The sequence below is a fragment of the Sphaerodactylus townsendi genome, linkage group LG05 (assembly GCF_021028975.2).
Source record: "Sphaerodactylus townsendi isolate TG3544 linkage group LG05, MPM_Stown_v2.3, whole genome shotgun sequence".
Classification (NCBI taxonomy): domain Eukaryota; kingdom Metazoa; phylum Chordata; class Lepidosauria; order Squamata; family Sphaerodactylidae; genus Sphaerodactylus; species Sphaerodactylus townsendi.
In genome coordinates, this window is record NC_059429.1 from 58,680,546 (window position 1) to 58,707,783 (window position 27,238).

The 27,238-nt window shown below is 38.6% G+C and overlaps 1 protein-coding gene across 1 annotated transcript in view; it reads right to left on the reverse strand.

Annotated features, from left to right (window-relative positions):
- SGIP1 (SH3GL interacting endocytic adaptor 1) overlaps nucleotides 1-27,238 on the reverse strand; it is a 173,840-nt gene that overhangs the window by 45,757 nt on the left and 100,845 nt on the right. Inside the window, exons 12-19 of the mRNA XM_048497854.1 lie at nucleotides 26,393-26,478; nucleotides 24,694-24,786; nucleotides 23,137-23,211; nucleotides 20,009-20,470; nucleotides 12,544-12,671; nucleotides 10,317-10,443; nucleotides 2,816-2,875; nucleotides 1,557-1,616 (exon numbers count right to left, since the gene is read on the reverse strand). Of these exons, the coding sequence (XP_048353811.1) occupies nucleotides 1,557-1,616; nucleotides 2,816-2,875; nucleotides 10,317-10,443; nucleotides 12,544-12,671; nucleotides 20,009-20,470; nucleotides 23,137-23,211; nucleotides 24,694-24,786; nucleotides 26,393-26,478 (1,091 nt within the window). The remainder of the gene's footprint in view (nucleotides 1-1,556; nucleotides 1,617-2,815; nucleotides 2,876-10,316; nucleotides 10,444-12,543; nucleotides 12,672-20,008; nucleotides 20,471-23,136; nucleotides 23,212-24,693; nucleotides 24,787-26,392; nucleotides 26,479-27,238) is intronic.

A 27,238-nucleotide genomic window follows, 5' to 3' on the forward strand; every position in this document is an offset into this window, starting at 1 on the left:
CTATTTCAGTTTCTATCATACTTGTGTTACAGCCCCATTCAAATCTGCCCCCTCCTCTGGGGTAAGTGTCCCAGAAAGGACAAACACACCGATTCAAGGCCATACTTCTCCCTAGAGCCCTTTCTGGCCCGCCTGCCCAATATGGGGATGTTAGTTAACTTTCACCAGGCTTGTATTACTTACAATCTATGACAGCAAATTTTCACCATTAACTCAAAAAAACTAATAATGCTACATTGCATACTTTAAAAAAATTACCATACAAGTGTTTATGATAATAATATTTTAAAAGTATCCATAGGAAATTAAGTATTTTTCATCACAGTTACACCCACCCATGCCTCTTTTTCACCATACAGTAATACACTTGTAAATGAAAAATAAGCAAATGAGAATTACAATAATTTTTCTTTTTATCATAACACTTCCCTGTAAAAACGAATTAGCAAAATGTACCTTACGTTCAGTATAGTATCCCATAAGCACGCAGCACAGGATGTGAATTGCACTAGCATAGTGTCTTTAGCATATGGTATGTAAACAGTTAAGAGATAACAGTTTTTTAAAATAAACAGTCAATCTCTTGATTGTAATACATGTTGATTGATTGATTAAGAATAAGCAATTAGATTAGTCTTCATTGTTTTTTCAATTTTTCTCACTCCCCCAAATGAAAATGTTCCTAATATGCCAAAAATAACTAACTCATGCCAAAGTCTCTGCTCAAGAGTTATTTACAGTAGAAAAAAAAGTTGGCCAAATCAAACATTGATTATAAGCAAATTTTACATTGCTGTTGTAGTAGTAGTGAAAAGGGAACAGGTCAACTGGAGAATGCTAAAGTACTAAAGGAATACTCTACTATTATAACTGGCCACCATTTAGGCTTTAATACTGGATTTATTGGTATTATGTTTTAAGATGCTGATGTTATCAATACAGTGAACACTAAAAAAGGACTAAACTAGAATTCTGGAATACAAAACTTATTGGTTCTCAGAAATATATCATTTGTCAAGAGAAGAAAAGATTCTACAAATGGCACTACAGGACAATAGAAAATGCTACCTACTTTTGTATTGTATAGCTACTGTCACATGTAAACATGGTTTGCAAAATGCACATAAAGCAGTCCTGGTTGACAGAGTCAAGTTCTTTGGTAATCAGTAACATCCAAAGAGTACCATTATTTAAGGATTCCTCCACTGTTCCTGCTAAAATTAAAATATAACAATTGAAGGGACACAGTTTTACACACCAAATTAAAAATAGTTCAACTTCCCATGTTCCCTAAGTAGCCATAGCATTTCCATACAAAAAAGAGTAGAAAGAACTTTCTTTCTTTCTTTCTTTCTTTCTTTCTTTCTTTCTTTCTTTCTTTCTTTCTTTCTTTCTTTCTTTCTTTCTTTCTTTCTTTCTTTCTTTCTTTCTTTCTTTCTTTCTTTCTTTCTTTCTTTCTTTCTTTCTTTTTAAAAGGAAACTAAAGGGCTTCTATTAAATAATAAGAGCAAAGGGGAATTTTAAAGGTCCAACTCAGTATGCTATGTACTACTTACCTTCAAAAGTCAAATAAAACTTTCCTCTGTCAAACCAGACGAGGGAAGGCTGTTCATTCTCTGTATGGCCAGGAGTTGAAGCGGGATAGGAAAGGTTAAGGAGAGGGAGAGAGAAGGACATAAGTGTGAGTCACAGAAGCAGGTAATTAATCTCACTACAGGGGAAGAAGAGGCGCTGCAAGCCATTAACGTGCAAGGAGCAGTGGAGGGGAACTGAAAACAATATTCTTGTTTTACTTTGGGAAACAAAAAGCAAAAAAGCAAGCTATGGAATCCTAGATGGAAGAGAATTTTTTGCCCACTGGATAACTGCCTGGGTAAAAGGAGAAGTAATTTCCTGCTGCGGCAAAATAGGTACTGTAGCCACACTAGCTTTAGGTATAATTTCCTACCTAGAATCACATCCCAACTACTTTCAAAAGACCTGTTGTAATCTTGGGAGGCACAGCAGTGCATGGACACATCTCAAAATGCAACGTCAAGCATCTTGTCTTGAAGGGGGAAAAAACCTGAAAGGAAAAACCTAGTAATGATTCTGTAGCTTACATGCACTCATCTTGAGGAAGACATGCACTATTATTATGACATTATGTTTTTATGGATCTTCATCATGGATGGGCTTCCCACATAGGCATCAACATCTGTCTGATATTCTACTAGTGCCAATTTGAGATTATCAAGTTACTGGGCAGTATTTCTTAATTAAATGTACTATTTTATTAAATTTCATTCTTCAGACAGTTAAAAATCCTGGCTCAAAAAAAGGTATTTAAAGCTATATTTTTGCCTGCTGTAGCCAAAAATTACCAGTTACTTTGACTCATAACACTTAAAGCCCAGGAAACAGGAACAAAAAACCGAAAACACATGATGCAGTCCTGCTCTTGAAACTAAGTTTGGCCCTTTAAATTAGCTGGTTGCAGACTGTCTGGGAACCATATGTACTTCAGGGGAACAGCAGGGTATGTGTAAAAATAAATATTAGGTGAATAATATTTCTTGAGTAATAAAAGTATTCCTTACATATAGAAGAATCACACAACAACAATATATCACCTCTCCTGAATTCTGGTCATGGGAAATGTCATGTACTATGCTGTATTTTTGTCTATGGCATGGACTCCTCTGCTGGATATAAGTATGCTGTTGTATGCACTTGACACTCATGGTGGTGAAGGTGGTTGCGAAGAAGGCATTCAGATGACAATGACTTGGATTTTTAATCCAGATTTCTTGAAACCACTCTGCTAGTACAGTACCTGCAGGCGTTTCACAGTGCCTTTCAAAGGTGGGCAGTTTGTCAACATATGCATCATCTTCTGAAACCCATGAGCAAAAGAAACGTAAAAGAAAAACAATGAAAACACAAATTCCAAATGAAAATCAAATAGCTTGCTTGTTAACCAAAACACAAACATCATAATGAAAAAATAAAGATCACAGACATAGAAATGGTGGGCACAGCTCTTTTTATTATCAAAACTGTACGCAACAGTAATCAGACAAACCTAAAATCAAATCCAAAACAAAGACACAGACAAGTAAATGAAATAATTCTGTGTTATATTCCCCTGTACAAACTCTACAAATATGGGATAGTTTTTTGCAGCTAAAATAATAGCAGGAAAGTAGTGTAGATTGACGTGTGCTGATTGAGAGTTACCTAATGTTACCCCTCAACTAGAAATATCTGATGAGTAATTACTTTCTATCTCTTAGAATCATTGAACAGAAAACAACCCCACTGACCAGACCACTGCAACAGCAAATGCTCCCTAAACTAAAAAATACATGATGATTCACTCAACTTAAAAACTTCCAGAAAACAGATTTTCCCAGCAACACATTCCATTATCCAATGGATCTTACAGTTAAATGGCTTTTACATTTCACAGCCTGGTTTCCTTTAGCTGGTGTCAATGGCTTTGTACCAATGGCCTCTCTCTTTCAAACCCTGCTGAGTCCAAGTCCCAACACAATCAAAAGTAATTCTGAACAGATATTCTCTGAAATATACAAAACAAAAATACAAAAGTCTGGGCCTTGCAGTTCCTAGCATATACTTCTTAAATTCGATTGATTTTTACAAATATTTATTTATTTTATTTCAAATAAAGCCTTTGTACATCTGAATAATTCAGAAGTGGCTCAATAAACTTAATGTTGCATTAGATCCTGGAAACTCTTTACATGCCAAGCCATTAAGCATGTTCATCACCTCTTACTGTATCATTTTTTAATGGGCTGCACAGATGTATTACCATATACTAGCTGGTTACATCATCTTTTATGGTACCAACTGGCTGTTTAGACAGGTTGGACTTCCAAATAGGTGTCTGCTGTTGTTTACTCTTTGAAAAGAGGACAACTCAATCCCAGTTATTTTGTTCCAGAAACTAATATACTTTGGAAAACCACTAAAAGTCATTTTTGTGACATGAGAAAACTGAAGAGAGGTTGTTTAAATGAAGGTACTTTTGGGGAACATAGTTCTTTGTTCTTATGCAAAGAGAATATTGAACAGAACACAGAATTTGAACATTTAATGAGATTTTTCTCTTATTTATAACACACTCACCTATACACAGCCATGATCAGTCAACAATACCAAAGGACAAAACAGGATGACCCCAATATTACAAGAAATGTGCCTGTGTTTAATGCATTCAAGCAAATACTCAGAGATAGTTTGCTTTGTATGTGAAAGTAAGCATTCTCATGGCTATGTTTAGAAGCAAACCCTACATCAGTTCAAGTTTCTAGGAACAGATATACAAACTGAACACCTACCTATCAAGGAGTTAAGAGATTGAATATGCTGACCCAACAGAGTGCAAGTTCAATATAATTAGCACCCAATTCCTGACTTTAAGATTATCAGTATAAACAATACTCAAACTTACAATTAACAAATAAACAATGATGAAACACACCTGGGACAATAAAATACAAATGTGTAATTCCTTATTAACCTTTTTATTTCTGAATTTTAGTTCTCATTAATTTTGTACTGCAGTATCTTTATCCCACCACATCCTGAGAAAACTCTCCAAAGACATCACAGAAAAAGGCTACGGTAGCTTTGGTAATTTTTACACACAAGACAGGTCATCTTACAAACGTAGAAACATCTCCAATATACAGAATGACTGAAAGATATGGATGACTACTTAATCATGTTCCCTGTCTTGATTTTGAATCAAATACTTGTATGATCATTTAAAAACACAGGCATTTTATTTCGCTCCTCTCTTTGGAATATGCTGCACTACCTTGTCATAGCTACAATCTGACATTTGCTTTAGCTAAGGCTTTTGCTTCATGCACAACTCTTTTAAAGGGCTGCAGTTCCAAGGACTTGCTTGTCCACTTTTCATAGGGGCATCTAGCTGCATCACTGAAAGGCTTAAAGAAAGATACAGGAATGCTCCTTTGAGCTCAAGACAGCAAATGAGACAGTGATGTTGTAGAAGGCCTATGGTGACTGTTACAGCTATACACACACAAAAATCATACAGAAGAAGCAGGAAGCATTTTAAGTATTAAACAAGCAGAACAGGTGAATGAAGTTGTTTATCCACTGTCAGTTTGGTCACTCTTGGCCAAAGAGCCTTTGCCTTTGCCCATTAATGCTTTACCATCATCCCTTTTAGAAGGGAGATATGCATGTGTCCCTTATTCTCAATGTGTTTACCCCAAATGGACACACTCAAAACAATTGACTATGTGTTGATGTATTGCTCTCTATAGAAGGCCATGCAGTTTCTAAACATAACTATAATCTTATCACATTTTCCTGACAGACCTGATGAATTTTATATTTCCCACCTCCACTCAGATTGTTCTAATGACACAACTTTTACAATGGTCTAATTTCAGCATGTTTAATAAGGAAGCAGCTAGTTAAGTCTTCTTATTAATATGTCTGTATTATTGAAATCAGCCTATTATGGGGCTTTGAATTTTGTTGTATGTCAATATCCTGATGACTGTCTGTGAGTCAATCCTGGCTGAGCTATGATCACAACTTGCTAATTAATTGCTAATTTGCTAATTTGCTAATTGCTAAGTTGCTAATTAATATTAAATAAGGAGAATGGACCTATTGCTTTTAGGTACTATCTAGTCACATTGGAACCCTTTGGAATAAAATCATTTCATGGAGGTCCCAGGACTACAGAAGATGCTTCTGAAGAAGAATGACCAGTGTTCAATAAGGAAAGATTATAAAGTCTACCTTTTTAGGTTGCCTTTTTTGGACATTGTTGAAATGGATATTTTAATGATCAATATTTCTAATTCTCAACATGGCAAAATCTTTAAATACTTGAATCCAAAGACTACAGCTGCAAATAGAGAATACAAATCTTTCTATAAATCTAAAAAAGCCTCAGGTTTGCAGAAAAATCTGAAATCTAGTAAGTAAACCAGTAAATAAATAGTACCTCCCCACACAAGTTAAAGAACCAGCCCCCATAGCTGTAAGAATCAACTGCCCTCAATGGCTATTACTAGGCAACCTGAACACTATTGTTCCAGACTTGGTTCCTGTCAGTAGAAGGCAGGGAGAGTGTCTGTATTGGCCTGTTGCTATTGTTCAACAGTAGCCATCCCCAAAAAGCCAATGTGATGAAGTGATTAGAGTTTCACAATAAGATCTGGGAGGCCCAGGCTCAAAATTCATTCTGCCTTGGAACTTTAATGAGTGACTTCAGGCCGGTCACATATTCTCAGTCTAACTTACCTCACAGGTTTGTTGTCAGGATAAAATGGAAGAGAGGAGAACGGTGGAAGTTACTTTGGGTTCACACTGTGCAGAACAGTGGGGTATAAATGAAGCAAATAATTAGCAATATAGCCAAAGATGAAGGAGGAGGGGCGCAAATTAAAGGTAGAATTTGATTTGAAGATCCAAGAAAGAAGTTGATTCTGATAGACTGAATCAACAGATACTGAGAAGGGATGTTGGAAGTGAAGGACTTTGTGCTGTCTCTTAACCTCAGACTTCCGAGGGGGTGTTATCTAGAAAGTTAGACCAAGGGGTCAAGACACTTTCTCTACTGCTCTGACCTCATCCCTTTGATGTGTAGATTGCTACTCTCAGAAACTTTATTCGTTCCTATTTCTTCTTACATGCACACATACCTCTTATCCATCTTGCAACTAAGAGGGACATAGGTCCTGTATCTATATCTCCTGTATCTCCCTTCTCCTTATTCCAGTCAGAAATGGAGTTGCCACACACAACTCCACACAGATTGGATGAGCTTTGCTGTACATTGTACATTGTACTGTACATTGGATGAGCTTTGCCTTTGGGCATTCTGCTAAATTACCTATTCAGAGTTTACCAGGGGGAAGTGATGTTCATCCTGCAAGTTCTTGTAGATTCTCATTTGTGCAATTAGGCCAGGGAGGGGGAAGAGGAAAAGCTAAAGACAGGAGCAGATAAAAATAGGTTGGCTGGTTGTTGGGAAAGAGAGAAGGAACCAGGACAAGGATAGAAGTTACAAAGGCTTTTAGGGAAAGGGAAAGGAAATAGTGGGGGAGGGTTAAATAAGAGACCCTCTGCAAGTTCTTGTGGATCCTCTGTAATGTATAATTTATAAATTGTCTTTTGATTTTTAAAGTATTCTACTTTATTTGAAAGTTATAAGATACTGGCAGCTGCTTTGGAAGAAACTGGGTAAAATGTGCTTTGTAAATATTTTAATTATAAAATAAATAATTGGGATAATTCTGTAGCCACAGCCACAGCATCTCCCTACATACATCAGTTTGATGGGCAGCCAAATTTGTGAAATCATGTTGCATGGTATGCCAAGAATCTTGATTCTTATACAGTGTTTACTTTTACTTCCATATTGCAATACCAAAATAAACAGAAACCAGCAATGGTTTACTATGTATCACAGCTACTTCTTAAGAAAGCATCACAATTATTTAAAACATTTTTTGTATGTTTCTGAAAATTTACACTGACAAAAATGACACACAAGTAAAGGGCAATGTTATGTTCACAACTGAAAATATATACAGTAAAAACTGAGTGTGCTCTCTCTCTCTCTCTCTCTCTTGCAGAAGAAATTATGGCCATACTCATATACACAAAAAATTACCTTAAAGTAAAATGGTGCATGTTTTATCACCTGTTATACACAAAAACCTGAGTTAAATATTCCAACTTTTCACTAATCAATTTAATCTACCTGTTTACAAACTTGAATCCCTAAATATAATTACTTATACTGTGATAAGAGCTTCTAATGTATCTAATTAGAAGCTAAACTGATGAAGTTTCAAACAGGTTGCACCAGGCCATGAAACATATATACTTGTAGACGAGAGGGCAAACCAATGATGACACAGACCTTTTGTTAAAAGAATTTGAAATTGTAAGTGAAGTATTGATTTCCATGCTAGTCAGTCCACTAGCTGACATGCATTGCCATCACTGTGGTAATTTCGTTGACCAACAGCAAGAAGAAGCAAAGCACATAGATATACGAAGAAAGAAACATAAAGTTAGAAAATTAACTCCAGCATTCTTCCTCTCCAAACCATCCGATTGACATAGAATATGCAAAGAGAAACGAACTAAAAATCCAAGCACTTCAAGCCACATTCAGTCTTCTAACACTTTACTACTGGAGGTTTGAATATCGACTCCAGTTTCAAGCATCATTTTCTAACAAACAATTAAGCATGATTGTGTTCAGAATCAAAGCCAACAGTTTCCCATAAATGTGAGAAACACTATGTTCATGGTTATCACTAAAATAAAGACAACACATACACGCACACATACAGTTCATTTTGGTTTTCAAGACTGTCAAATCTGATTCCTTGGAAGGAACATCCAACTGGTTGAAACTATCTGAGTAGAGTCATGTGGACAATTTGGTCAAGAAAAAGCTGAATTACAAAGTGTAAACACTCCCAAAGCAAAGTTTTGATTAATTATAAAATGGGTCAAAGGACATGGAAAATAAAGGAAAATGATGTTTAATAGATAACCTAGCATATAATGAAAAGTAAAGGAGACAAGAAATGATTCACAGAAGAGCAGAAGCACTGATGGAAAAACAGCCTGGTGAAGGCATAAAGGAAAACCTAAAGTCTGTAGCACAAAAGAACCATATCAGAGAGATGATTTAAAAACAGACAAATCAAGGTCTGAAAATAAAATAAAAAATGGCAGAAAGAATATGTTGGTCTGAGTAAAGTGAGGAAAAGTGAGGGTGAACACCAAATAAAGAAACAAAACTAAAGGAGTCCTAATCTATATGTTGTCAGCATTTAGCTAACCTACTGTACTTTATTTTTCACTATGACCTGCCATACTCCAAATAAGGGAACTTTCTGAAATATTTCTAAAATGTCAGAAGCCTTCACTCTTTGCTATCCAAACAGCAAATGTAATTGGTTTATAGCCTCATTTGGCAATAAGCTATCTTACAGTACAATTTTAGTTTCTGGCATCCTTTCCAATATTTCCTCTCTACAGACATGTGTCTGTTTTTCGCTGCTTTTTTCTAGTTTAACAATATCTAAGGCTTATTCCGCACAGCATATTTATAACAACTTTCAATCATTATAAATGAACTCATGTTCCCCTTTGATAAATGGAAAATGAATTCATTTATAATGATTGCAACCAGTCGTGTAGCTGCCTCACACCCCTCCCCCCTTCCGTCACCTTGCCAGGCTCAGCAGAGGCTGCTGCTGGGCACCCTTGCCTGGCCCCACCCCACCAGCCAGGCTCTGTGGCCTAGAGCAGCCTGGCAGGGTCAGGCCATGGGGCTGGACAGCTGCCCAGCTAGGTTGCTTTTTCAGCTGGCTGAACGAAGGTAAGTGGGGAGTGCAGGTGCAGGGTGTGGGATGGGGGATGGGGGCACCTCCCCCCGCCCCCCCACTTACTTTAGTTCAGCCAGCGGCCCAGCCAGGCTGCTTTTTCAGCTGGCTGCTCTTTGCAACTGGCTGAACTAAGGAAAGGGGGGGGGCTGCGAGGGCGTGAGGGACCTGCAGGGGGCAGGCCTGGGCACCATTTTGCCCCAGGCACCATTTTGCCCCTATTCCTTTGATTGCAACTAATTAAAATATGCTGGGTAGAATCCACCTTACTAATTTAGCAACACTCCATTGTTTACTAAATGTTCAAGGTTTTAGTTTTGCTTTACAGCCACTGGAATAACAGGTTTTAGAACTATGCTTGCCAGCATTCTAAAAGATACACATGATTGTTCCAGACGTGCACTGTTTTCTGTACAATTTTCCAGAAAAGTCCCATTAAATCCCCAAACCATTGTAAATCTTCCCCAAATCAAAGACAGCTTGGATTTTGGAGACAAGAGTTTTCTGTGTGGAATAAACTGCCAGCACACAAGCTTTGTTCCTTCCCCTGTCCTGATTTCCCCTTTGAAATGTTCTTTCGTTCAATTAAAAATGTGTTTTTGATAGCACTGGACTTTTTAAAAATTGGAGGACACATTTTGTATGAGTAGCTTAGAAAAAAATAGGTGCATGTGCAGAACATGTGTGCACATAGTCCCTTGGATCCTGCCCATATACATATATCTCACACAGTCAGCATATAGTTCACCAAAATTTCAAGTTTCTTTCATATTTAAAAACTGCTTTAACATAACATGAACATGAACAACAGAAAACTACAACAGCATAACCAAATAAAAGGTTTCAGAAATAAAAACAAAAAAGCTCACAAAAACTGTGTTTCTGAAGAAAAAAACTCTTTTTTACCAATTGTTGGAGTTGTGGCTGCACTCAAGGAGTTGGTTGACGAAATGGAAGAAGTGCTCTCAGCACGAGCTAAAGGTGCTATTGGAGGAGGGCTGGAGGAGTGAATTGGTGGGCTAAAAGGTCTGGACTGCAGAAAAAGACAACACGAGAATAAAAACATCATTGCCAGCATTTTCACAGAACAGGAATGAACTCAGAAATGTTTCTAACATTATAATGCCATCTTCCTAAGTTTTTGGACATCCAGAATAAATCCACAGATGTTTTAAAAATCTGGAAAAGTTGAAGGCAGCAGGAAAAGAAGACGACCAGTGGCGAAGCGCCAATGGGGAAGGAGGGCGCGAAGCCCTGGGTACGCACTGGTACAGGGGTGTAGCTGGTGTGTGGAGGGGGAGTTCTGGGGGCGTTCCAGGGATGGGATGGGAAGGGGCACAGGATATGCGCGTGCCCCGGGCGCAGTTCCCCCTTGCTCTACTCCTGAGGAAGACCCAAGTTGAACTGACTCTAAAAAGGAAGCCATAACCTTCAGTTTGCAAGACCTAAAAGAAGGCTGTTAATGATAGATATTTTAGAGGACATTAATTCATAGGGTTGTCATGAGTTGGAAGTGACTTGATTGCACTGACACACATACAAAGAGACATAGATTTTTCAGCTGCCATTCACCGGCTACAAGGTTTATCCATTTCACTGCGGTCTTTAATGCAGGTAATACATATTTGTAGTAAAGATGAGAAAGCCTTGCTGTGAAAATGCATGCAATATGGGGCCAAATGGAGAAAGTGTCTAAAGCTAAAAAACTGCATTGCATTGAAAAAAGTGCAAAAGACATGTCAATTTGTCCATAACAAGATACATGAGTTTGTTTCACCATGAGAATCCATACTGATACGATTTCTTTTCAGATCTTTCAAAGGTAATTTGAGAACTATCTTACAATACAGTGGTGCTGCAAAGATTACACTTTTCCCTACATAGAAAGCATCTGAGCATGAAAAATTAAAATAGCACTTGACTGTCACTGTGAGATAGACAGTTACATGTGATTGGAAGTCATAACTGGCTTATGTAAATAGCATATGCCACTCTCCTCTGATTATTTTGACTTTAAAAAGGCTGTACTGCTTTAAATCATGTTTGATTTGACAAGTGCTTTAGACCAGGCACCCCCAATTTTGTTGAGCCTGTCAAGCTTCACAATGTTGAGAAAGAGTAATGAGCACTATCACAAAATGACTGCCCCAGAGTCCTCCCAGTCACAGAAACAGGAAATTTCAAGCCAAGAACCCTCCTTTGACAGAATTGGCACCTTTAATACATTCAAAAGTAATGTCTGTTAAGTGTTTTTGAACCATCTTCTAGAATGCTCTAAGCATTCTTGGCAGAGCATAGCCAAGATGTTATTTCATTTCAGTCTCCAAAGAAAGGCTTCGGTTTGTTTTGTGTTGGTATGATATAGTGCTTAGAGCATTGGGTTGATACAATTTCATAGCTCCACTAGCCATAAAATGTACAGGGTCACTTTGGGCCAGTCACTCTCTCAGTCTAACCTATCTCATGAGTAAGGATAAAACAGAGGAGGAATGCTGCCTTGAGCTCCTTGGAAGAAGGGTGGAGTAATAATACATCAAACAAACAAAAGAAAGGTGAGTTTCCCAAGCTCAGATGTACAAAAAAAATGTGACCAGGTTCAGGGTACACAACAGACATGCCTGTCTAAGATGAGCACAGTGGCTTGGTAGCCAGTGACCTGGAAGGGGATGACACTAACCTCCCTCTTTTCTGTTCCTTTCAAGTTCCTTGACATTTTATACCATAGTGTTGCAGAATGTGGGCATCAGAAAATACATGGGCAGAACTCAAGGCACTTTTAGGGGGCAAGTTGAGCAACACTACTCAGATGCTGTCATTCAGATACATTTCAGAATTATTTTGTATCAGAATTATTTTCTGACATGACAAATTATATCTTACCAAGTATCCTCAAACTAACCTGCACCTTCACATTCTTGATGGTTTATACAAAATTGGCTAATCAGCAGTCAGGATTTTTTTCCATGAACATGTTCAAATAAGGAAGAAGCAGTATCAATTAAAGATGTTGTTCTCATTACTTTGTATTAATCATTTGTTCATCTCTATTGGTGGGTATCATGTTGGGATACAGAATATACTGTTTCAATTTCACTATGAATTTCAATTTCACTATGAATTTCACAACACGTACCATATCACCAATCCCGGGCTTTCCTGGAGGCAATTTTGTACGAGATGGGGGTCGAGGTGGAGGAGGTGGAGGAGTCGGGCTGCTGCAGACTGCCAATGGGGTTGCAGGGTGAGCAGGAGATGATGACCCTGAAATAAATACATACTATAAATATGCAATAAAGCTGCTCTCACACTGCAGTCCTCCCCCCCACAACCTAAGGTAGCACTCTCCAACACACAGCAGGCTATCAAGCAAACAACAGAACAGCTTTTGCATCATTTTAGCAAATACTGCATGACAACACAATTCATATGTGTGGATGGGAACTGCATAAAGGAAGTTCAGAAGGTAATAACGAGTTAGAATAAAATAAAAAAGCATCAGCCTCTGCTACTGAGTTTTCTCATGTGCTTGACAAAGAAGACATTGTGGCTGAGGTTAATATGCTGTTTCTCTATAAACAGTGTCCATTTAAATAAACAAAAAGCACTTGGTAAACTGCATCTAGTTTTGATGACAGTTGCTAAGGAAAATATTGTTTTGGGGGCATCCCTGGAGCTTGACTTTCCTTGATGAAAAGGCACAATGTGTTCTTGCTATGCACATGTAATTGGGGCAGTTACAGAAAGCAATGATATTACAATGAGCACCTAGACACCTCATGAATGGTGGGTTGCAGTGAAATGGACAAACTTTGCATGGTTCTTTTTCTCTGATTGTAAAATTCCAGACAATCAGAGAATAATTAAGACAGACTGGTGAGAGGACTGATTATATTGTGACTCAGAATAAAATGGAGGTATGGAAGAAGCTGCAAAAATCTCTAGCTACAAGATAAATTTTACTAAAAAGTGTAGGAAAATAATTCTACACAGAAATTAATGACTGTTAAATCTCTATCCACGGGAAGCTGCACAACAAGATAATAGGTTAGTTGTATAGATGCAGATGTTTTAAAAATGTTCCTTACACTGAGCAATACCATTCCCAATGTAGATTATTTCAGGTCCTTATCATTGGAGGCAGAATGCAACAGGACTAGCATTTAAGGGTCCTTTGGATTATCTTCTGTGGTATTAGTGTAGTTCTTTCCTACACTTCACAATATTTTCAGAACTCCACTGTCACACACAAGGAGTCACACTCAAGCATTACCCTTATGGAAACTGGAACAGTTACAGAATGAACATGGCATGGATACTTCCTACTTGATTATAAACTCCCAACATTCCTGAATAACAAAGAAAGGAACTACATGCTGCTAAAGGTAACATCAAAAGGGGGCTTCAGCCATTATTCTTTTATTTATTTGATTTTTATTTTCTAATGCACAATATTTTAAGTTTGCCATATTTACTCATAAGATCAAAAGAACAGTTTCCGGAAAGTAATTGACCATGTTGTATTTGAAGCAAGAAAAGAAAGGGGATGTTCCTTAAACAACAAACAAAGATTCCTAATGTTTTCCATGGCTATTGACTTCAGTGCTTCAACATGAAATGCTGGTGTGGATGCTAAAGTTTGAATTCTCCCAAAAAGTTCAAGGAGTTTTCCTCCAACTTAAGTAATGTTGGAGGAAAATTCCTTAAATTTCTCAAGTTGGAGGAAAACTCCTTAAACTTTTTGGGAGAATTCATTGAAGGAAAAGACATCCAAGCTAAAGGAAGTTTTCTTAGGTGGGAGGAGAACTCTTTGAAGGATAGGATCCTACTGACAGATCACATGACTTCATGCAGTCAGTGCACAATTCTCTCTCTTCCCCTATCACAACTATCAGAGGATGAAGTGAACAGACCTTGAAGAACACTTCTGTACATATAATTATTAGATGTTTCATTTACTAAGCATATCTCAAATACTTCCTTTTCTCAGGTGTTCTTGGAAAAGTCCTGACAATTTAAAACATTTGAAAATGCTATGCCCTCTAAACCACCATTTTATCATTTAACACACTATTAAAAACCAATTCTCCAAAAGATATAGAAAATTATTAATTGCAGATCACTGAATCACCTTGAGGGTGCCTTATAGATTATTGTAATGTGCTCAGAAGCTCTAAAAATCTGGATTTTAGGAAATGTAAAACTGGTCTGTGTCTAACCTCCTACTCCCCTATATCACACCTCATCGAATTTTTTTTTAAACATGAAAACTATATATTGCTGGAATTAGCAAGATAAGTTGTGTATAACTATGTACTCTTTGGGCTGAAAAGGTACTTAGGATCAAAGCCTGCAGAGCAAATGTCCTGAGCCAACCTTCAACAAATGGAGGCAGGGAGAATCCCTTCAGCAACACACAAAATGTCAGGTGCAAGCTGAAGAGGAAACTGACCAGAGAACTTATCAGTCAGGTGGAAAACATATGACTCCTCCTGAGCTCCTGAACTCTGCACAGTCAGGCAACAGACATCTTGCAAACAACTTGAAGGAAAAAAAATCTCCTTCAAGTGTCTTCAAAATAAGATGGCTTGGGCTGAATAAGGAGTCCTGAGGACATCTTGGGGGGAAAGCTGTGCAGAGTTTGGTGAAGTTTGGTTCAGGGGGGCCAAAGTTATGAACCCTCAAAGGGGTAGCCCCCATCTCCTGTTAGCTCCCATTGGAAACAATGGGGGATGGTGCACCCACTTTGGGGGTCCATAACTTTGGACCCCCTAAACCAAACTTCACCAATCTCAGGTGACATTGTCAAGACAACCTCTGGATCAGACCCTGAAACTAAGGTGCCACTAGCTTTAAAAATGTGTCCGCTGCAGGCCAAAACGTAAAAACATCAAAAATACCCCCCAAAAGCCTGAATAAAAGGCATTCAGATCGGCTCTCGGGTAGGACATATTCGGGCCGATTTTGGCCTGAATATGTCCGAATTTACCCAGATTCAGGATGAACTCAAATCTCCAAGCCTACTTGCAGTTCTTTCATTCAGAATTGTCAGGGCATATGTATTGCTGCAAAGTTACAGGTAAACCATTTCATTTCTTTAGATCTGAGCTAAAATAAGGAAAACAGATGAGTGTAGAAGAGGGGAATTGTGAATAATTTTTCCAAACCAATTTAGCTAAAACCAATACTCATAAACTTTAACTAATGAGACACAATTCTATTTTATATTTTAAAATAAAGTATTGAGAATAAAACCTATTTATCTAAAGTTACTCTAATAAAAGGTCATTGCCATTCATCACAACATGATAACTCATGTAACATGGGCCCTTTCCGCAGGGGCCGTTTACAGCCGCGCCGCCCTCGCTCCCCCCCAGTGGCGCGAAGCCACCATTTTCCCACCTCGCTCCCCGAGCAAGGTGTTTGGAAAACGGCAGCTTCCAGCCACTGCCGTGCGAACGGCAGCAGCTGGAAGCCGCCATCCCCCCTCTCCCAATCGACTTACCTTCCCTGCGACCTTCTGGCACGTCGCCGAGGCCTGGGGACACGCCCCCCTGCCCTGTGACTTCGGAGCGGTCGCGCAGGGCAGGGGGGCGTGTCCCCTGGCCTTGGCGAAGTGCCGGAAGGTCACAGGGAAGGTAAGTCGATCGGGCGATGGCGCAGCGCAGTGCCATCTTCCCTGTCGTTACCAGGACTGTTCGTGTGAACGGTCCCGGGGGGTTGGGTCGGCGTCATGTATGCCGACCCAACCCCCAGCATGGTCGTGCGGAAGCGGCCATGGTTTGCACTTCATAACAGTGCTTTTTATTGAACTGTAACCCATTTATAGGGATTGTAGGCCAAACATGCATTTTCTTCCTTCAACAACATGCCTGTCTTAAAGGTTACTAAAAGTATTGTCGAAGGTTTTCACGGCTCGAATCACTGGAGTGCTGTGTGGTTTCTGGGCTGTATGGCCATGTTCTAGCAGCATTCTCTCCTGACGTTTCGCCTGCATCTGTGGCTGGCATCTTCAGAGGATCTCTCTGAAGATGCCAGCCACAGATGCAGGTGAAATGTCAGGAGAGAATGCTGCTAGAACACGGCCATACAGCCCGGAAACCACACAGCACTCCAGTTACTAAATGAGTTTGTTTTGTTCGTATAGAAGCTTTTAGAACTTTATTTGTTCATATAGAAGCTTTGGGAGCTTTTAGAACAGTTTGGCGTTTGACCGCTGTGTTCCAAATTGAATTCTGCCCACAGCAGCTAATAATCCTGCAATTTACTCTTTACAATTTGCTCTTTAATGCCTTCAGCCATTCTTTTCAAACAAAAACAAACAAAAAGCAGACAAAACCCTCCCCAAACTGACCATCTCTGAAAGGCACATTTGAGAACTGTAATTGCCTTAGCTACAGTCATCCAAGGAAGCAAAGGGAGATAGTTCAATCTGGTAGGATAGCCCCATCTCCTTAGCAAAGAATGGGGGATGGGGCACCCCCTTTGAGGGTACATAACTTTGGACCCCCTAAACCAAACTGCACCAAACTTGGGGGGTCCCATCAGGACAGTCTCCAGATGACACCCTGAAATTTTGGTGCCGATACATCCAAAAATGCGCCCCCTGCAGGAACATCCCAGAAATTTGCCCAAGAATCTTTGTTCTGCATTGAGTTTTCTGTATTGCAGTCAATGGGGGTTGCAGGCGGGGGGGGGGGGGGCACATTTCTGAAGGTACAGTCTCAAAACTTTCAGGATCTCATCAGGAGACTTCCCTGATGATACCCCCAGGTTTGGCACAGTTTGGTTCAGGTAGGCCAAAGTTATGGACCCTCAAAACTGTAGCCCCCATCTCCTATTAGCTCCCATTGAAAACAATGGGGGATGGGGCACCCCCTTTGGGAGTCCATAACTTTGGATTCCTTGAACCAAACCATACCAACCTTGGGGGTTAGCATAAGGACAGTCTCCTGATGATACGCTGACATTTTGGTGCTGATATGTCTAAAAATGCACCCCCTGCAGGCACCAATGTCCTGGTGCAAAAAAAAATTGGTCGTGGTGGAGTGGCTGCCCATGGGAGGGGCATCCAATTCAGGTTTTGCCCAAGGCTACAGTTTGCCTCGTTACACCCCTGCCTGTGGCACTCCACTAGTCACTTCTCTCAAGCATGAAGATTAGCCAGTGGTGAGCCCCCTTTGGATTACGTCAATCAACCAATTACAAATCGATCTAATAGTAACATTGTCTGGTCCACATTTGACAAGCTTACTTGCAAGAATGTCACAGGGGATTGTAAAAGGCCTTACTAAAATCAAAGTATGCTACATCTGCAGCATTCCCTTCGACTACCAAGATTGTAACTCCATCAAAAAAGAGATCAGATTAGTCCGGAATGACTTGTTTTTGAAAATTTTTTTAATGACCACCGTATTCCTTTCTAAGTGCTTACAGACTGTCAGCTTAATGATCTGCTCTAGAATCTTTCCTAATATTGATGTCAGGCTGACTGAGTGGTAATTGTTTGGGTCCTCTTTTTTCCTCTTTTTGAAGATGGGGACAACATTAGTCCTCCTCCAGTCTGCTGGGACTGGGATATCTGTTTTCCAGGAACACTTAAAGATTATTGCAAGTGGTTCTGACAGTACTTCTGCCACTTCTTTTAATACTCTGGGATGCCGTTCATCAGGCCCTAGTATTCCTGTACTACCTCTTTACTATGCTGAATTTCCCCTACTACATCTACTATTCCATTTCCCCCTAGTTGATCACTGTTTTCAGTTTAGGATAAGACCAAGGCAAAGTAGGTGATGAGTAGTTCTGCCTTTTCTCCAGCCTATTAGCATTTTGCCATCTTCTCCATGTAGTGACCTTGTCATATCCTTTTTCTTCCTTTTGCTATGGACATAACCAAACAAGCCTTTTAAAAATTGTATTCAACCTCTCTAGCTAACCTGAGCTCATACTCGGCTTTAGTTTTTCTGATTTCTTCACATATAAGATGCTCACCCATCCAGGAAGCAGCAGCAAATGTTGCGGCTCCTTCACACAGATATGCTTTTTTCCCCCTTGCCAGGATGCATGTGTAGCTACAGAGGCCTCAAGGAGACCTCCATGGTCATGCAGTGCCCAGGCAAGAAAAGAAAAGTATCTCCCCCCACCCCTGTGATTGGGACTTTGAAATGGTGGGTGGCCAACGATTCCCCCCACAACTGATAATCTTCCCCCTCATCTGAACATGGCAGCCACTATTTGAGTGCATTCTTTAGAGAATCCACTCAAATGATGGATAGAAGGAGGGGAAATTGGACACTTCCTGCTGCCCTAGTTTGCACAGGCAAGTAGGAATCATTTGAAATCCAAGTATGTGTGAGGATCTTATAGTCATTGTCCAACTGACCCATAAGACTTCCCCTCACATCTGTTGGCCACTACTGAACTAAAGAATAAAAACAATACTTCTCTCCTTTTCAGGGAAGATCAAGGAGAGACTGTGGTCACTGCAGAATTTGTTTGACCATTGCTTCCTCTGGAAAAAAACCAAAAAAACCCCTCTCAATTTGGGGCAGAAAGGAAGTATGGTTACATAATCAGAGAGGTTTGAAGAGCATCTGCCCTCAGCATCAAAGTCTGATGGATATGTGCAAACATACATATTTTTGATAGTGAATGATGGAAGTTCTGGATCCTTCTCCCAGAACATGTTCAGCAGCTGCTCAAGTTGTTCATGTGAGCTTTGAAAGTATCAACTCACATTCTCATCGTAAATGTTAAACACAGGATGTTCAAACCCCAAACATCTTTGCTGTGAAGTTCATGGCATCCTTATCATATAACTGACATATGTACTACCTTGTTGTCCTGATCAGATTGAGAGAAAGCTTTTTCTTTTGATTTGGAGCAGAAACTGGATTTACTGAACACTAATTTGACATCCCTTGGCTAAACCAGCAAGCAATTTCTCAAGTTAGGCTGTGCACAGTACATAGTTCTTCCTTCTCAAACTAGGTTGTGCAAGGTGCTTATTGGCTGACCCTTATGTCAGTCATAAGGACACTTCTCTCCCCTCCACCCCCAACCAGTGTTCAAAGAAAAATACAGTGGAAAAAAAGCAGTGAACAGACCTTTGAGTAGATAAACATGCAGGTACTGTAGGTGGAGAAACAAAACAAAACCAAAGCAGACAGCTTGCCTGAAGCATGGTTGGGGAGAGAATGAGCACTATAATCTTTCAGCCCAGTATCAAGTAACATCACTATAAAAGTGAAGAAGAGGAACAGAAATAATCTGCAACAATCCCTCCCCCTCCTTTGTATTAGCAAAATCCTCATTTAAAGCAACTGCTTTTCTATGTATCAGGTATTAAGGAAACAAAGTTCCCCCCATAATACTCTAGACATTCAGCAATGGCAGGGAAGGAAGAACACATCATCAAGGGTTCAAGGTTAAGTTATACCACATGAGCACCGAATAAAAAAGCCACTGGGCACAGTACAATCAAACAAAGGGAATGACTGATGCTTAAAAGCCAACCAACTAAGAGTAGCTAAAGAGGTTTTGTGTTCACATGGCAGCATTCAAGGCCACACTGAAGCACACTCAAAGCTGTTTAAACATACCACTGGTGCTTCCTGTGCCACCGCCAGAGTTGGGTCCAGGTGATGACACCACTGTTCTGTACGTAGGTGGTGGAGGGGGAGGTGGTGTTGCTCTCTGTCCCACCCCAAAATCTTTAGGAGATGCTGCTGATGCTAAGTTATCATCTTTAACGTGGGTCTGCTCAGAAACTTTCTTCTGAACCTCTTCTAAATTGAGTGGAGATGGAACATTGCGAAAGGTTTCAGCCCCTGGAGGCTCATCTGGAGTTTCTGATGCCACAGGTGGGGACACCACTTTTTCCCTTGAAGTCACCTCTGGAGTTACGTTTTCCGGGGATGGATCAGAAAAACTGATCCATGTATTCTTATCATCCACGTTAGCAGCAACAGACATGGGGGATATTACTGGGCCAAAAATGCTGTCCAAGTCATTGATTGATGGTAGTTTGTCACTTTTGACCTCTGTTGCTGTCTGGTCATTTCCTGTGGTCAAAGTAGTTGATTTTAAACTTTTAACATCAACTCGTATAGCTAAGTTGTACTAACATTCTACTTGTATATGGGGCTTCTAAAATCAGCTTCAGTCTAGCACAGACATTTAAATGTATAAGGTGCTCTCAGGAATATAATTCATGTGCACATATATCTACATGACTGTATGAAATGTAGGATACTTGTGCTTAGCATGATACTCTATGGTACTATTTCAATGTAATGTATTCTTAAGCTGATCATTATTATCTACCGTTGGGGTGAACATACCTTTTCATCAACAGAATAACCGGGTTCATTAAACACAGCTATGGTGAGGCAGAAAAAATAGGATTTATATTTTCCATTTGTGCCTCTTGCCTAAAAAACTATAGTAATATAAAGGCTATAAGGCATTTTGTAGATTCTGTGCATATAATGAATACATTATTACTTTGGGAGCATGATTCTGATTCTGAATACACAGCCATGACCCAGAAGCCTTCTGAAGTGGCTTCCCATTCCAACCTAACATGAAGAAATGCTCAAATGTACTGTGTATGAGTTATTTCCAATTACTTCGTGTTGACTAGCCAAAGAAAGTTAAGAGGGTTAAAGTCTAACTTTTTCTGGATTGCATCCAATGGTCACAGTTTTGTAGTTCTAAGTAAGCATGTATAGTAGGAACTGCTTGTGTGTACAGTGCTGGCTAAAATGGATGTTACAGGAAGCAGTAATGCCCCACTTCTGTAACACTGCAGAATTGAATTAATCTGTTTAGGATTGTTGTTGTTGTTGTTCTGTATTTTGCATAAAATGTTCAAAGCAGCCTATAAAAGTCAAGTAAAAGCATAAGCAATTTTGAAACCAATAAAATCAAGATAATCTAAAATCAGAAAGCAAGGATCAAAAAGCAAAAAAGAAAACATGATAAAAAAAGTTCAGCAGGCCATAAGACCTAAAACCCCACACATATAGAAAGTGAGGGCACTAAAATTAGACAAATGCTTGAGTGAACAAGAAGAGCTTCACCCAGCACCTAAAACAACAGACTTGATACCAGGTGAATGCTATCAGGAAGTTAGTTGAGGTACCACTATCAGAAGACCCATTCTCTTGTTGCCACTCATCTTACTTCAAAAGTGTGGACACAAAGCAAGAAACATGTGAGTAGATGATAGGTAGTATACATTTTTTTCCATACAGTTTTCCAGATTGTCATCAGTTCCTTATTCCATGACCATCAATCAGGGATAATCATGACATTCTATTAGTTCATATTTTGTGACCAAATTTGGATAGTCCACCTACTGGGTTGCTTATCAGACTAATCCAACAAATGGGATCATGAATGAGTGTGATTATAGGTGTGATTATTTGAATAGGTTTGATTATTTGCATTTTACCCCTTTTTATGCCAATTGTCAATATTATCTGTTATTATTGATCTTTAACCATACCTATCTCCTCCCTACGCAGTGAAGTTAATGGGCTTATATTTAAGCAATTCTGTGTCAAAGTGCACATAGATTCTTCAATGTGAGGTTATTAAATATCACAACAGAGAATAAATCTCATGGTATGATTTTCTGCAGATTCCTGAATTACAGCAATGTGTTTCTTAAAATCCCCTCCTCCACATGTGTTTGTAGTTCCTGAACACTAGAGAACTTTACCAGAATCACTGAATGCAGGTTTCCAAGGGGATCTGAATTTCAGAAGTACATGCCCATGGCATATTTTCCCCCTCAGAATTTGGGTGTACTGGGGAAAAACTTTACAGAAAAATAGACAGAAATCTGCCAAGCAGTATATATACTGAGGTAGGTGGCAGTGTGTACATGAATAAAATATTGATGAATAAAGTATACGGTTATTAGTTGAAAAATTATATATTGTTAGGGAACTACCGTAGTTAAAACACCTAGCATTATGCGTTACACAAGATAATGCTGATGTTCTGTATCATGCTTTCTTTTCAAAAGCTCAGTTTGGCTTTTTCTTATTTGAACACACAAGCTATACATATAAATTATATTCAAAGCAACAGCACTCTCAGTCCTTACATAACTGTGCTTATTCTCTTGTGACATGAATTATTTACCTGTATAAGCACCTGTTTCTATCTGCCACAATATCCTTTTATTCAATAAATTCCAGCATTATCTTACTTCACTATAGCAATCATATACCTAATTTCAAGGTAAAATCCACTCAATTAAGGCCTTCTACAAATATTAGCAGGATCCCCCAATGTATAAAGAATGGTAGGCTAACTAAAGTTTCCCAAGTTGTTTCCTTACATAAAGTTAGGTGTAACATGCTGTTGGGAGTCTACAAAATTATTGCGAAATCAAGGGATACAAAAGTTTAACACTATAATCACATTTCTGTGGTAATCCTGTGCATATTCATAATCATAACATAATATGATACTATAATAATTTCAAAATCTCATGGACTGTGGAAAAAGATTCTGTATTAGACTTTTTGGTAAGACAACGTTGTCTAAGAAGGGTGGAAACATTAAATGTGTAGATGTTAGGGATGCATAAAATGGGATTCATTGTGTGAGGTTTAAATTTAGTTAGCATTAAAAGTTCAGAACTCATATGGAGATTAAAATATATATATTGCAATCTGCAGAACCAGCAGCCATTTGTTTCAGACATTCTTACCTACTCCAACTGTTAAAGGAGAACCAGTGCGAGGAGGTGTAGCTGGAATATTTTTTGGAGGAAGTGGTGGAGGTGCTGTGAAGAGAGACAGATGCAAATGTTTTAACTAGAAACTGACAGAAGGTCTTAAAATAATCTTCAGCTCAGTCCCATTCAGAGACCAAATTAATCAACATCGTCATTAAAACTAAGTGCTGCATAAATACAGTTTTTCACATCAGGGACTTGTTTAAGAAATCAAATGAGAAAACAACAGTGATTCCCATCCCTGGTTTTCTACTCTCCAGCATATCTCGCCAGGGGGTATCATGGTGATCTTTCTAGGCACTTTTCAAGAAGTGTCAATGCACTGGCTTGGTTCCTAAGGATTCTTTCCATTGTGCAAGTGCCCACCAGTCCTCAGGAGATGAATTTCAGGGAGCATTGCAGACTAGAAGGGCTAGCTTGGAAAGTTCTTTTCTGCAAATGGCACTCTATTAAGTTGACATTTGTAATTTCAAGTAAATGCTAACTGAACATTACTTTTTTCTTAATTAAATAAAATAGTGGGTTTTTAAAAATTAGCCTACATAGATAGGAATCCTACTCAGAAGAAAGTTCAATTTTATTAAAATGGGCCTACTTTCAGGAAAGTTTTCTTAGGACTGCAAGCACAACTGCGATTTATTTATTCTATTTAGGAGGAAATGGAATGTCATGAAATGAAACAGTGATGTGGGTGGATAGACTCCCAAATCCAAAAACATTGAGAATCACCAGGCTAACATCTATTTAATACATATGGTGACTGCTGCCAAAGTGGTATATGCCTCAAAGTAGAAAGCAGACAAAATTCCTGGCTTGAATGAATGGAGAAGTAAACTAACAGAATATGCAACAATGGTGAAATTAATGACTTCAGTGCATAATAGACTAATTACAGAATTTCAAAACAAATGGAATATATCATTAACTTACATAAACGTAGGATAAGAGAAGTAAACTACAGAATTTGAAACTTATAAATAAATGATTAGTGCGTATGAGTAATATATGCTATTAGATTATCAAAATGAAGAGTCAAAAATGTTTCCTAAATTTGTGAATATATTAAAAAAATAAATATGAATTGTCATAGTTGGAAAAATGTAAGGTGACAAGTTTCATGTAAAGACATTTTTTTCTCTTGACTATACAGAGACATACAGACTTTACAAGTAGAGGGGATGTGAGCTCTCCAAAGTAGCGAGGGCACTCCAGATGAGCATCCATTCTAGCCATTTTAGCTCTGCATGAAGAGCATTTCTTAAATAACACCATGCCCTTCTTTGCAACACGAAAGAACAATCCAGTCAGTAAAGAGCTAAAGGATTCTTCTAATCACTGAGGCAGCAAACAAGGACTGAGAATAGGACTGAGATGGGTTTCCAATGCATACTTCAATCAATATCTCTTGGTTTCCATGACAGTGCAAATAATATTAACCACCAACCATTCTACTTGCATACATCTAAAGTTTCAGTCTCAGAGTGTAAAAACCAGCAGACAATTTCTTAGCTAGAAGATACTTAAACTTACTTCCAGCAGGGAAAGGCCGTGGTGGATTTGCAGATTCTACACTTGGATTTTCTGGTTGCACAGAGCCCCATACCTCAGGCTGATCTATGGGAGCTGAAGCCACAGATATATACATGATGCACACAAATCTAGAAGTAACATAAGGACTTGATTCCAATTATAGCTTCTCTTTTATAGTGTTAGCTGAATTGATCGCTGATTTGTAAAATTTACTTGGCATGTTAATTTTTAACACTACACAAGCAAGGAACAAGTATACCAAATGTCATATATCAACAAAAGCACCACCAGTTCTCCCAAATATTCAAAACAAATCAAATATACATTTTTTTTCAAAAAGAGGACTTTATAATTATGAGAGATATTATAATTTAGTATTGTTGTCAATGTTAAATATTCTGACATAAAAAGTGCTTGGAGTGAGGCACCACTGTTAAGATTACTTTAATAAGATTACTTTTGAGTAAAGGACTGAGCTTCATTTAAATGTTAATTTTTAAGACACAGATTATTCTCTAAGGATGGGAATGCTACCATTGCAGATATCTTTTTCACTTTGCAGTCATGTACAGAAGTCTGATAGAGAAGACTTTTTAAAGACAAACGACTAAGGTGAAAGAGATATTTTCATTGTTATGCATACATTATATTTTATGTACTTTTTTTGGCAATGAGAGTCAAGTTGACTTGTTATTCAAAAACAAAGTCAAGAATAATGCAACTTTCGTATACAGAAAAAGAAAGTTCAGATGACTACCCAAATTTGCACCTGATTCAGTGCTGTATTTGAACTGGGCCACTTATTCATCTTGGTTGCACCTGACTCCAGTTTTTTTTTCAGGGCTATAAGTAACAGGAATCTAGCAACCTCCCCTGTTCTCAGACAGGAAAAGGATAATAAAAGACTAAAAAGCCTTCATTGGGTACAACAGCAAGAATACCAGAAGGAATCACTGTTTATTTTATAACATGTCTAGAAACAAGATAAGGCAGTTGTTCCTGGCTGCCACACAGAGAAGCAAGCAAACATCGCACACATGCATTGGATGTTTCCAGTTTGAGGAGTTATACCTTGCTATTGTTAAGCTTTTTCTTCCTTACTTTTTCCTGTATCAAAATATTCTCACAGACAGATTTAGGCTGACAGAGACATACCTCCCTGATAAAATGAGCCCTTTATACTTTGTTTAAAAACTATTTTTAACAACCCTTTATATTTTGTTAAAAAAATATTTTTAGGCTTCCAGCATAGATAACTTAACAACTCATTCTTTGCTTCCCCTTTTAAAATAAAAATCCAGTCTGTGGATTTTTTTTATTTAACTGCCCGCCACCCAAAGACCTCCTCTGACCCAGAACTAGATTCTGCTTGAGACAGGAAAAAGCAGTTCTTCCAGAGTGGGTTTTCTATTCACTGTCTAAAAAGGTGTGATTGCAGATCCACACCAGGCTCACCTTCAAACTATGCATTTATGAGATGTTTCCTTGGATACATATTTCATCTGCTTTGTATTTATTTTACCTATTCATCCAATTCATAATCCACCCCATGTCACACGATGGAAGAAGGTAACAATGTGTTTTAAAAACCCACATTGTAAAGCAAATTAACAATGCTTTCCAGTTATCATTGGACTCTCTGACATGATATTACCAATCCAATCACAGCACAGTCAATAGCATTGGATTTTCTACTTACCTTCCAACTTCTGTTCTTCAAATGCAGACTCGAGGGGTGGGCCAAACAGTGGTGCTAAGACTGCAGGATCTTCAGGGGCTTTTTTGCTGCAGCACAATATAGATATTAAAGGACAACTATTTGAGCAGAAGTGACAAAGATTTTGTGAGATTCAGAGACCACTCTTGACTTGTGATTCGAAAACAAATCAGTATTACTCATTGGCTACACATTTGATTTTGTCAAGTCTGCAAATGGACAATATACATGACAATATTATCTGTGACAATATACATCACCTGGCCCTGGGAAAACTGGACTCGTCATTTATTACATTGACTTTTCTTGCATTTCTTACATTGACTGTTCTTCTAAATTTGCAAATAATTCCAGTGGCATGCAACCAATGGTCTGCAGACTTTGCAGAGCTTAATTTCTAGACAGGAGTAGCAGCAAATTTGTCTAGGATTACCTCCCTCTGATATGGAGGTCCTTTCATTTAATCCCCTGACACGCTCAACCTGACATGCTCAACCAAGGCATTTTTCACAGCTGTGCTTTGGCAATGAAACTGATATTGATACTGACTCCTGGAGAGCCACTGACACAAATTAAAGAATGAGATTTTAGAAGTGATTTCTTTTTAGAATTCTGTTTCTAAATAACACATAAAAAATTTAACAAAGGCTTTATTTTAGTTAAAACCAAAATTAATCACAAATGAAGATACAGCACATGACATCTTAAGATGTGATTTCTGTGGCAATACTAGTATGTTTTGCTATTCAAATTTATATTGGGCCTTTTGAGCTACAACAGCAAGGAAAGCAGTTTTGTTAATTACAGACTTGTCTCAAAATGAAAAAG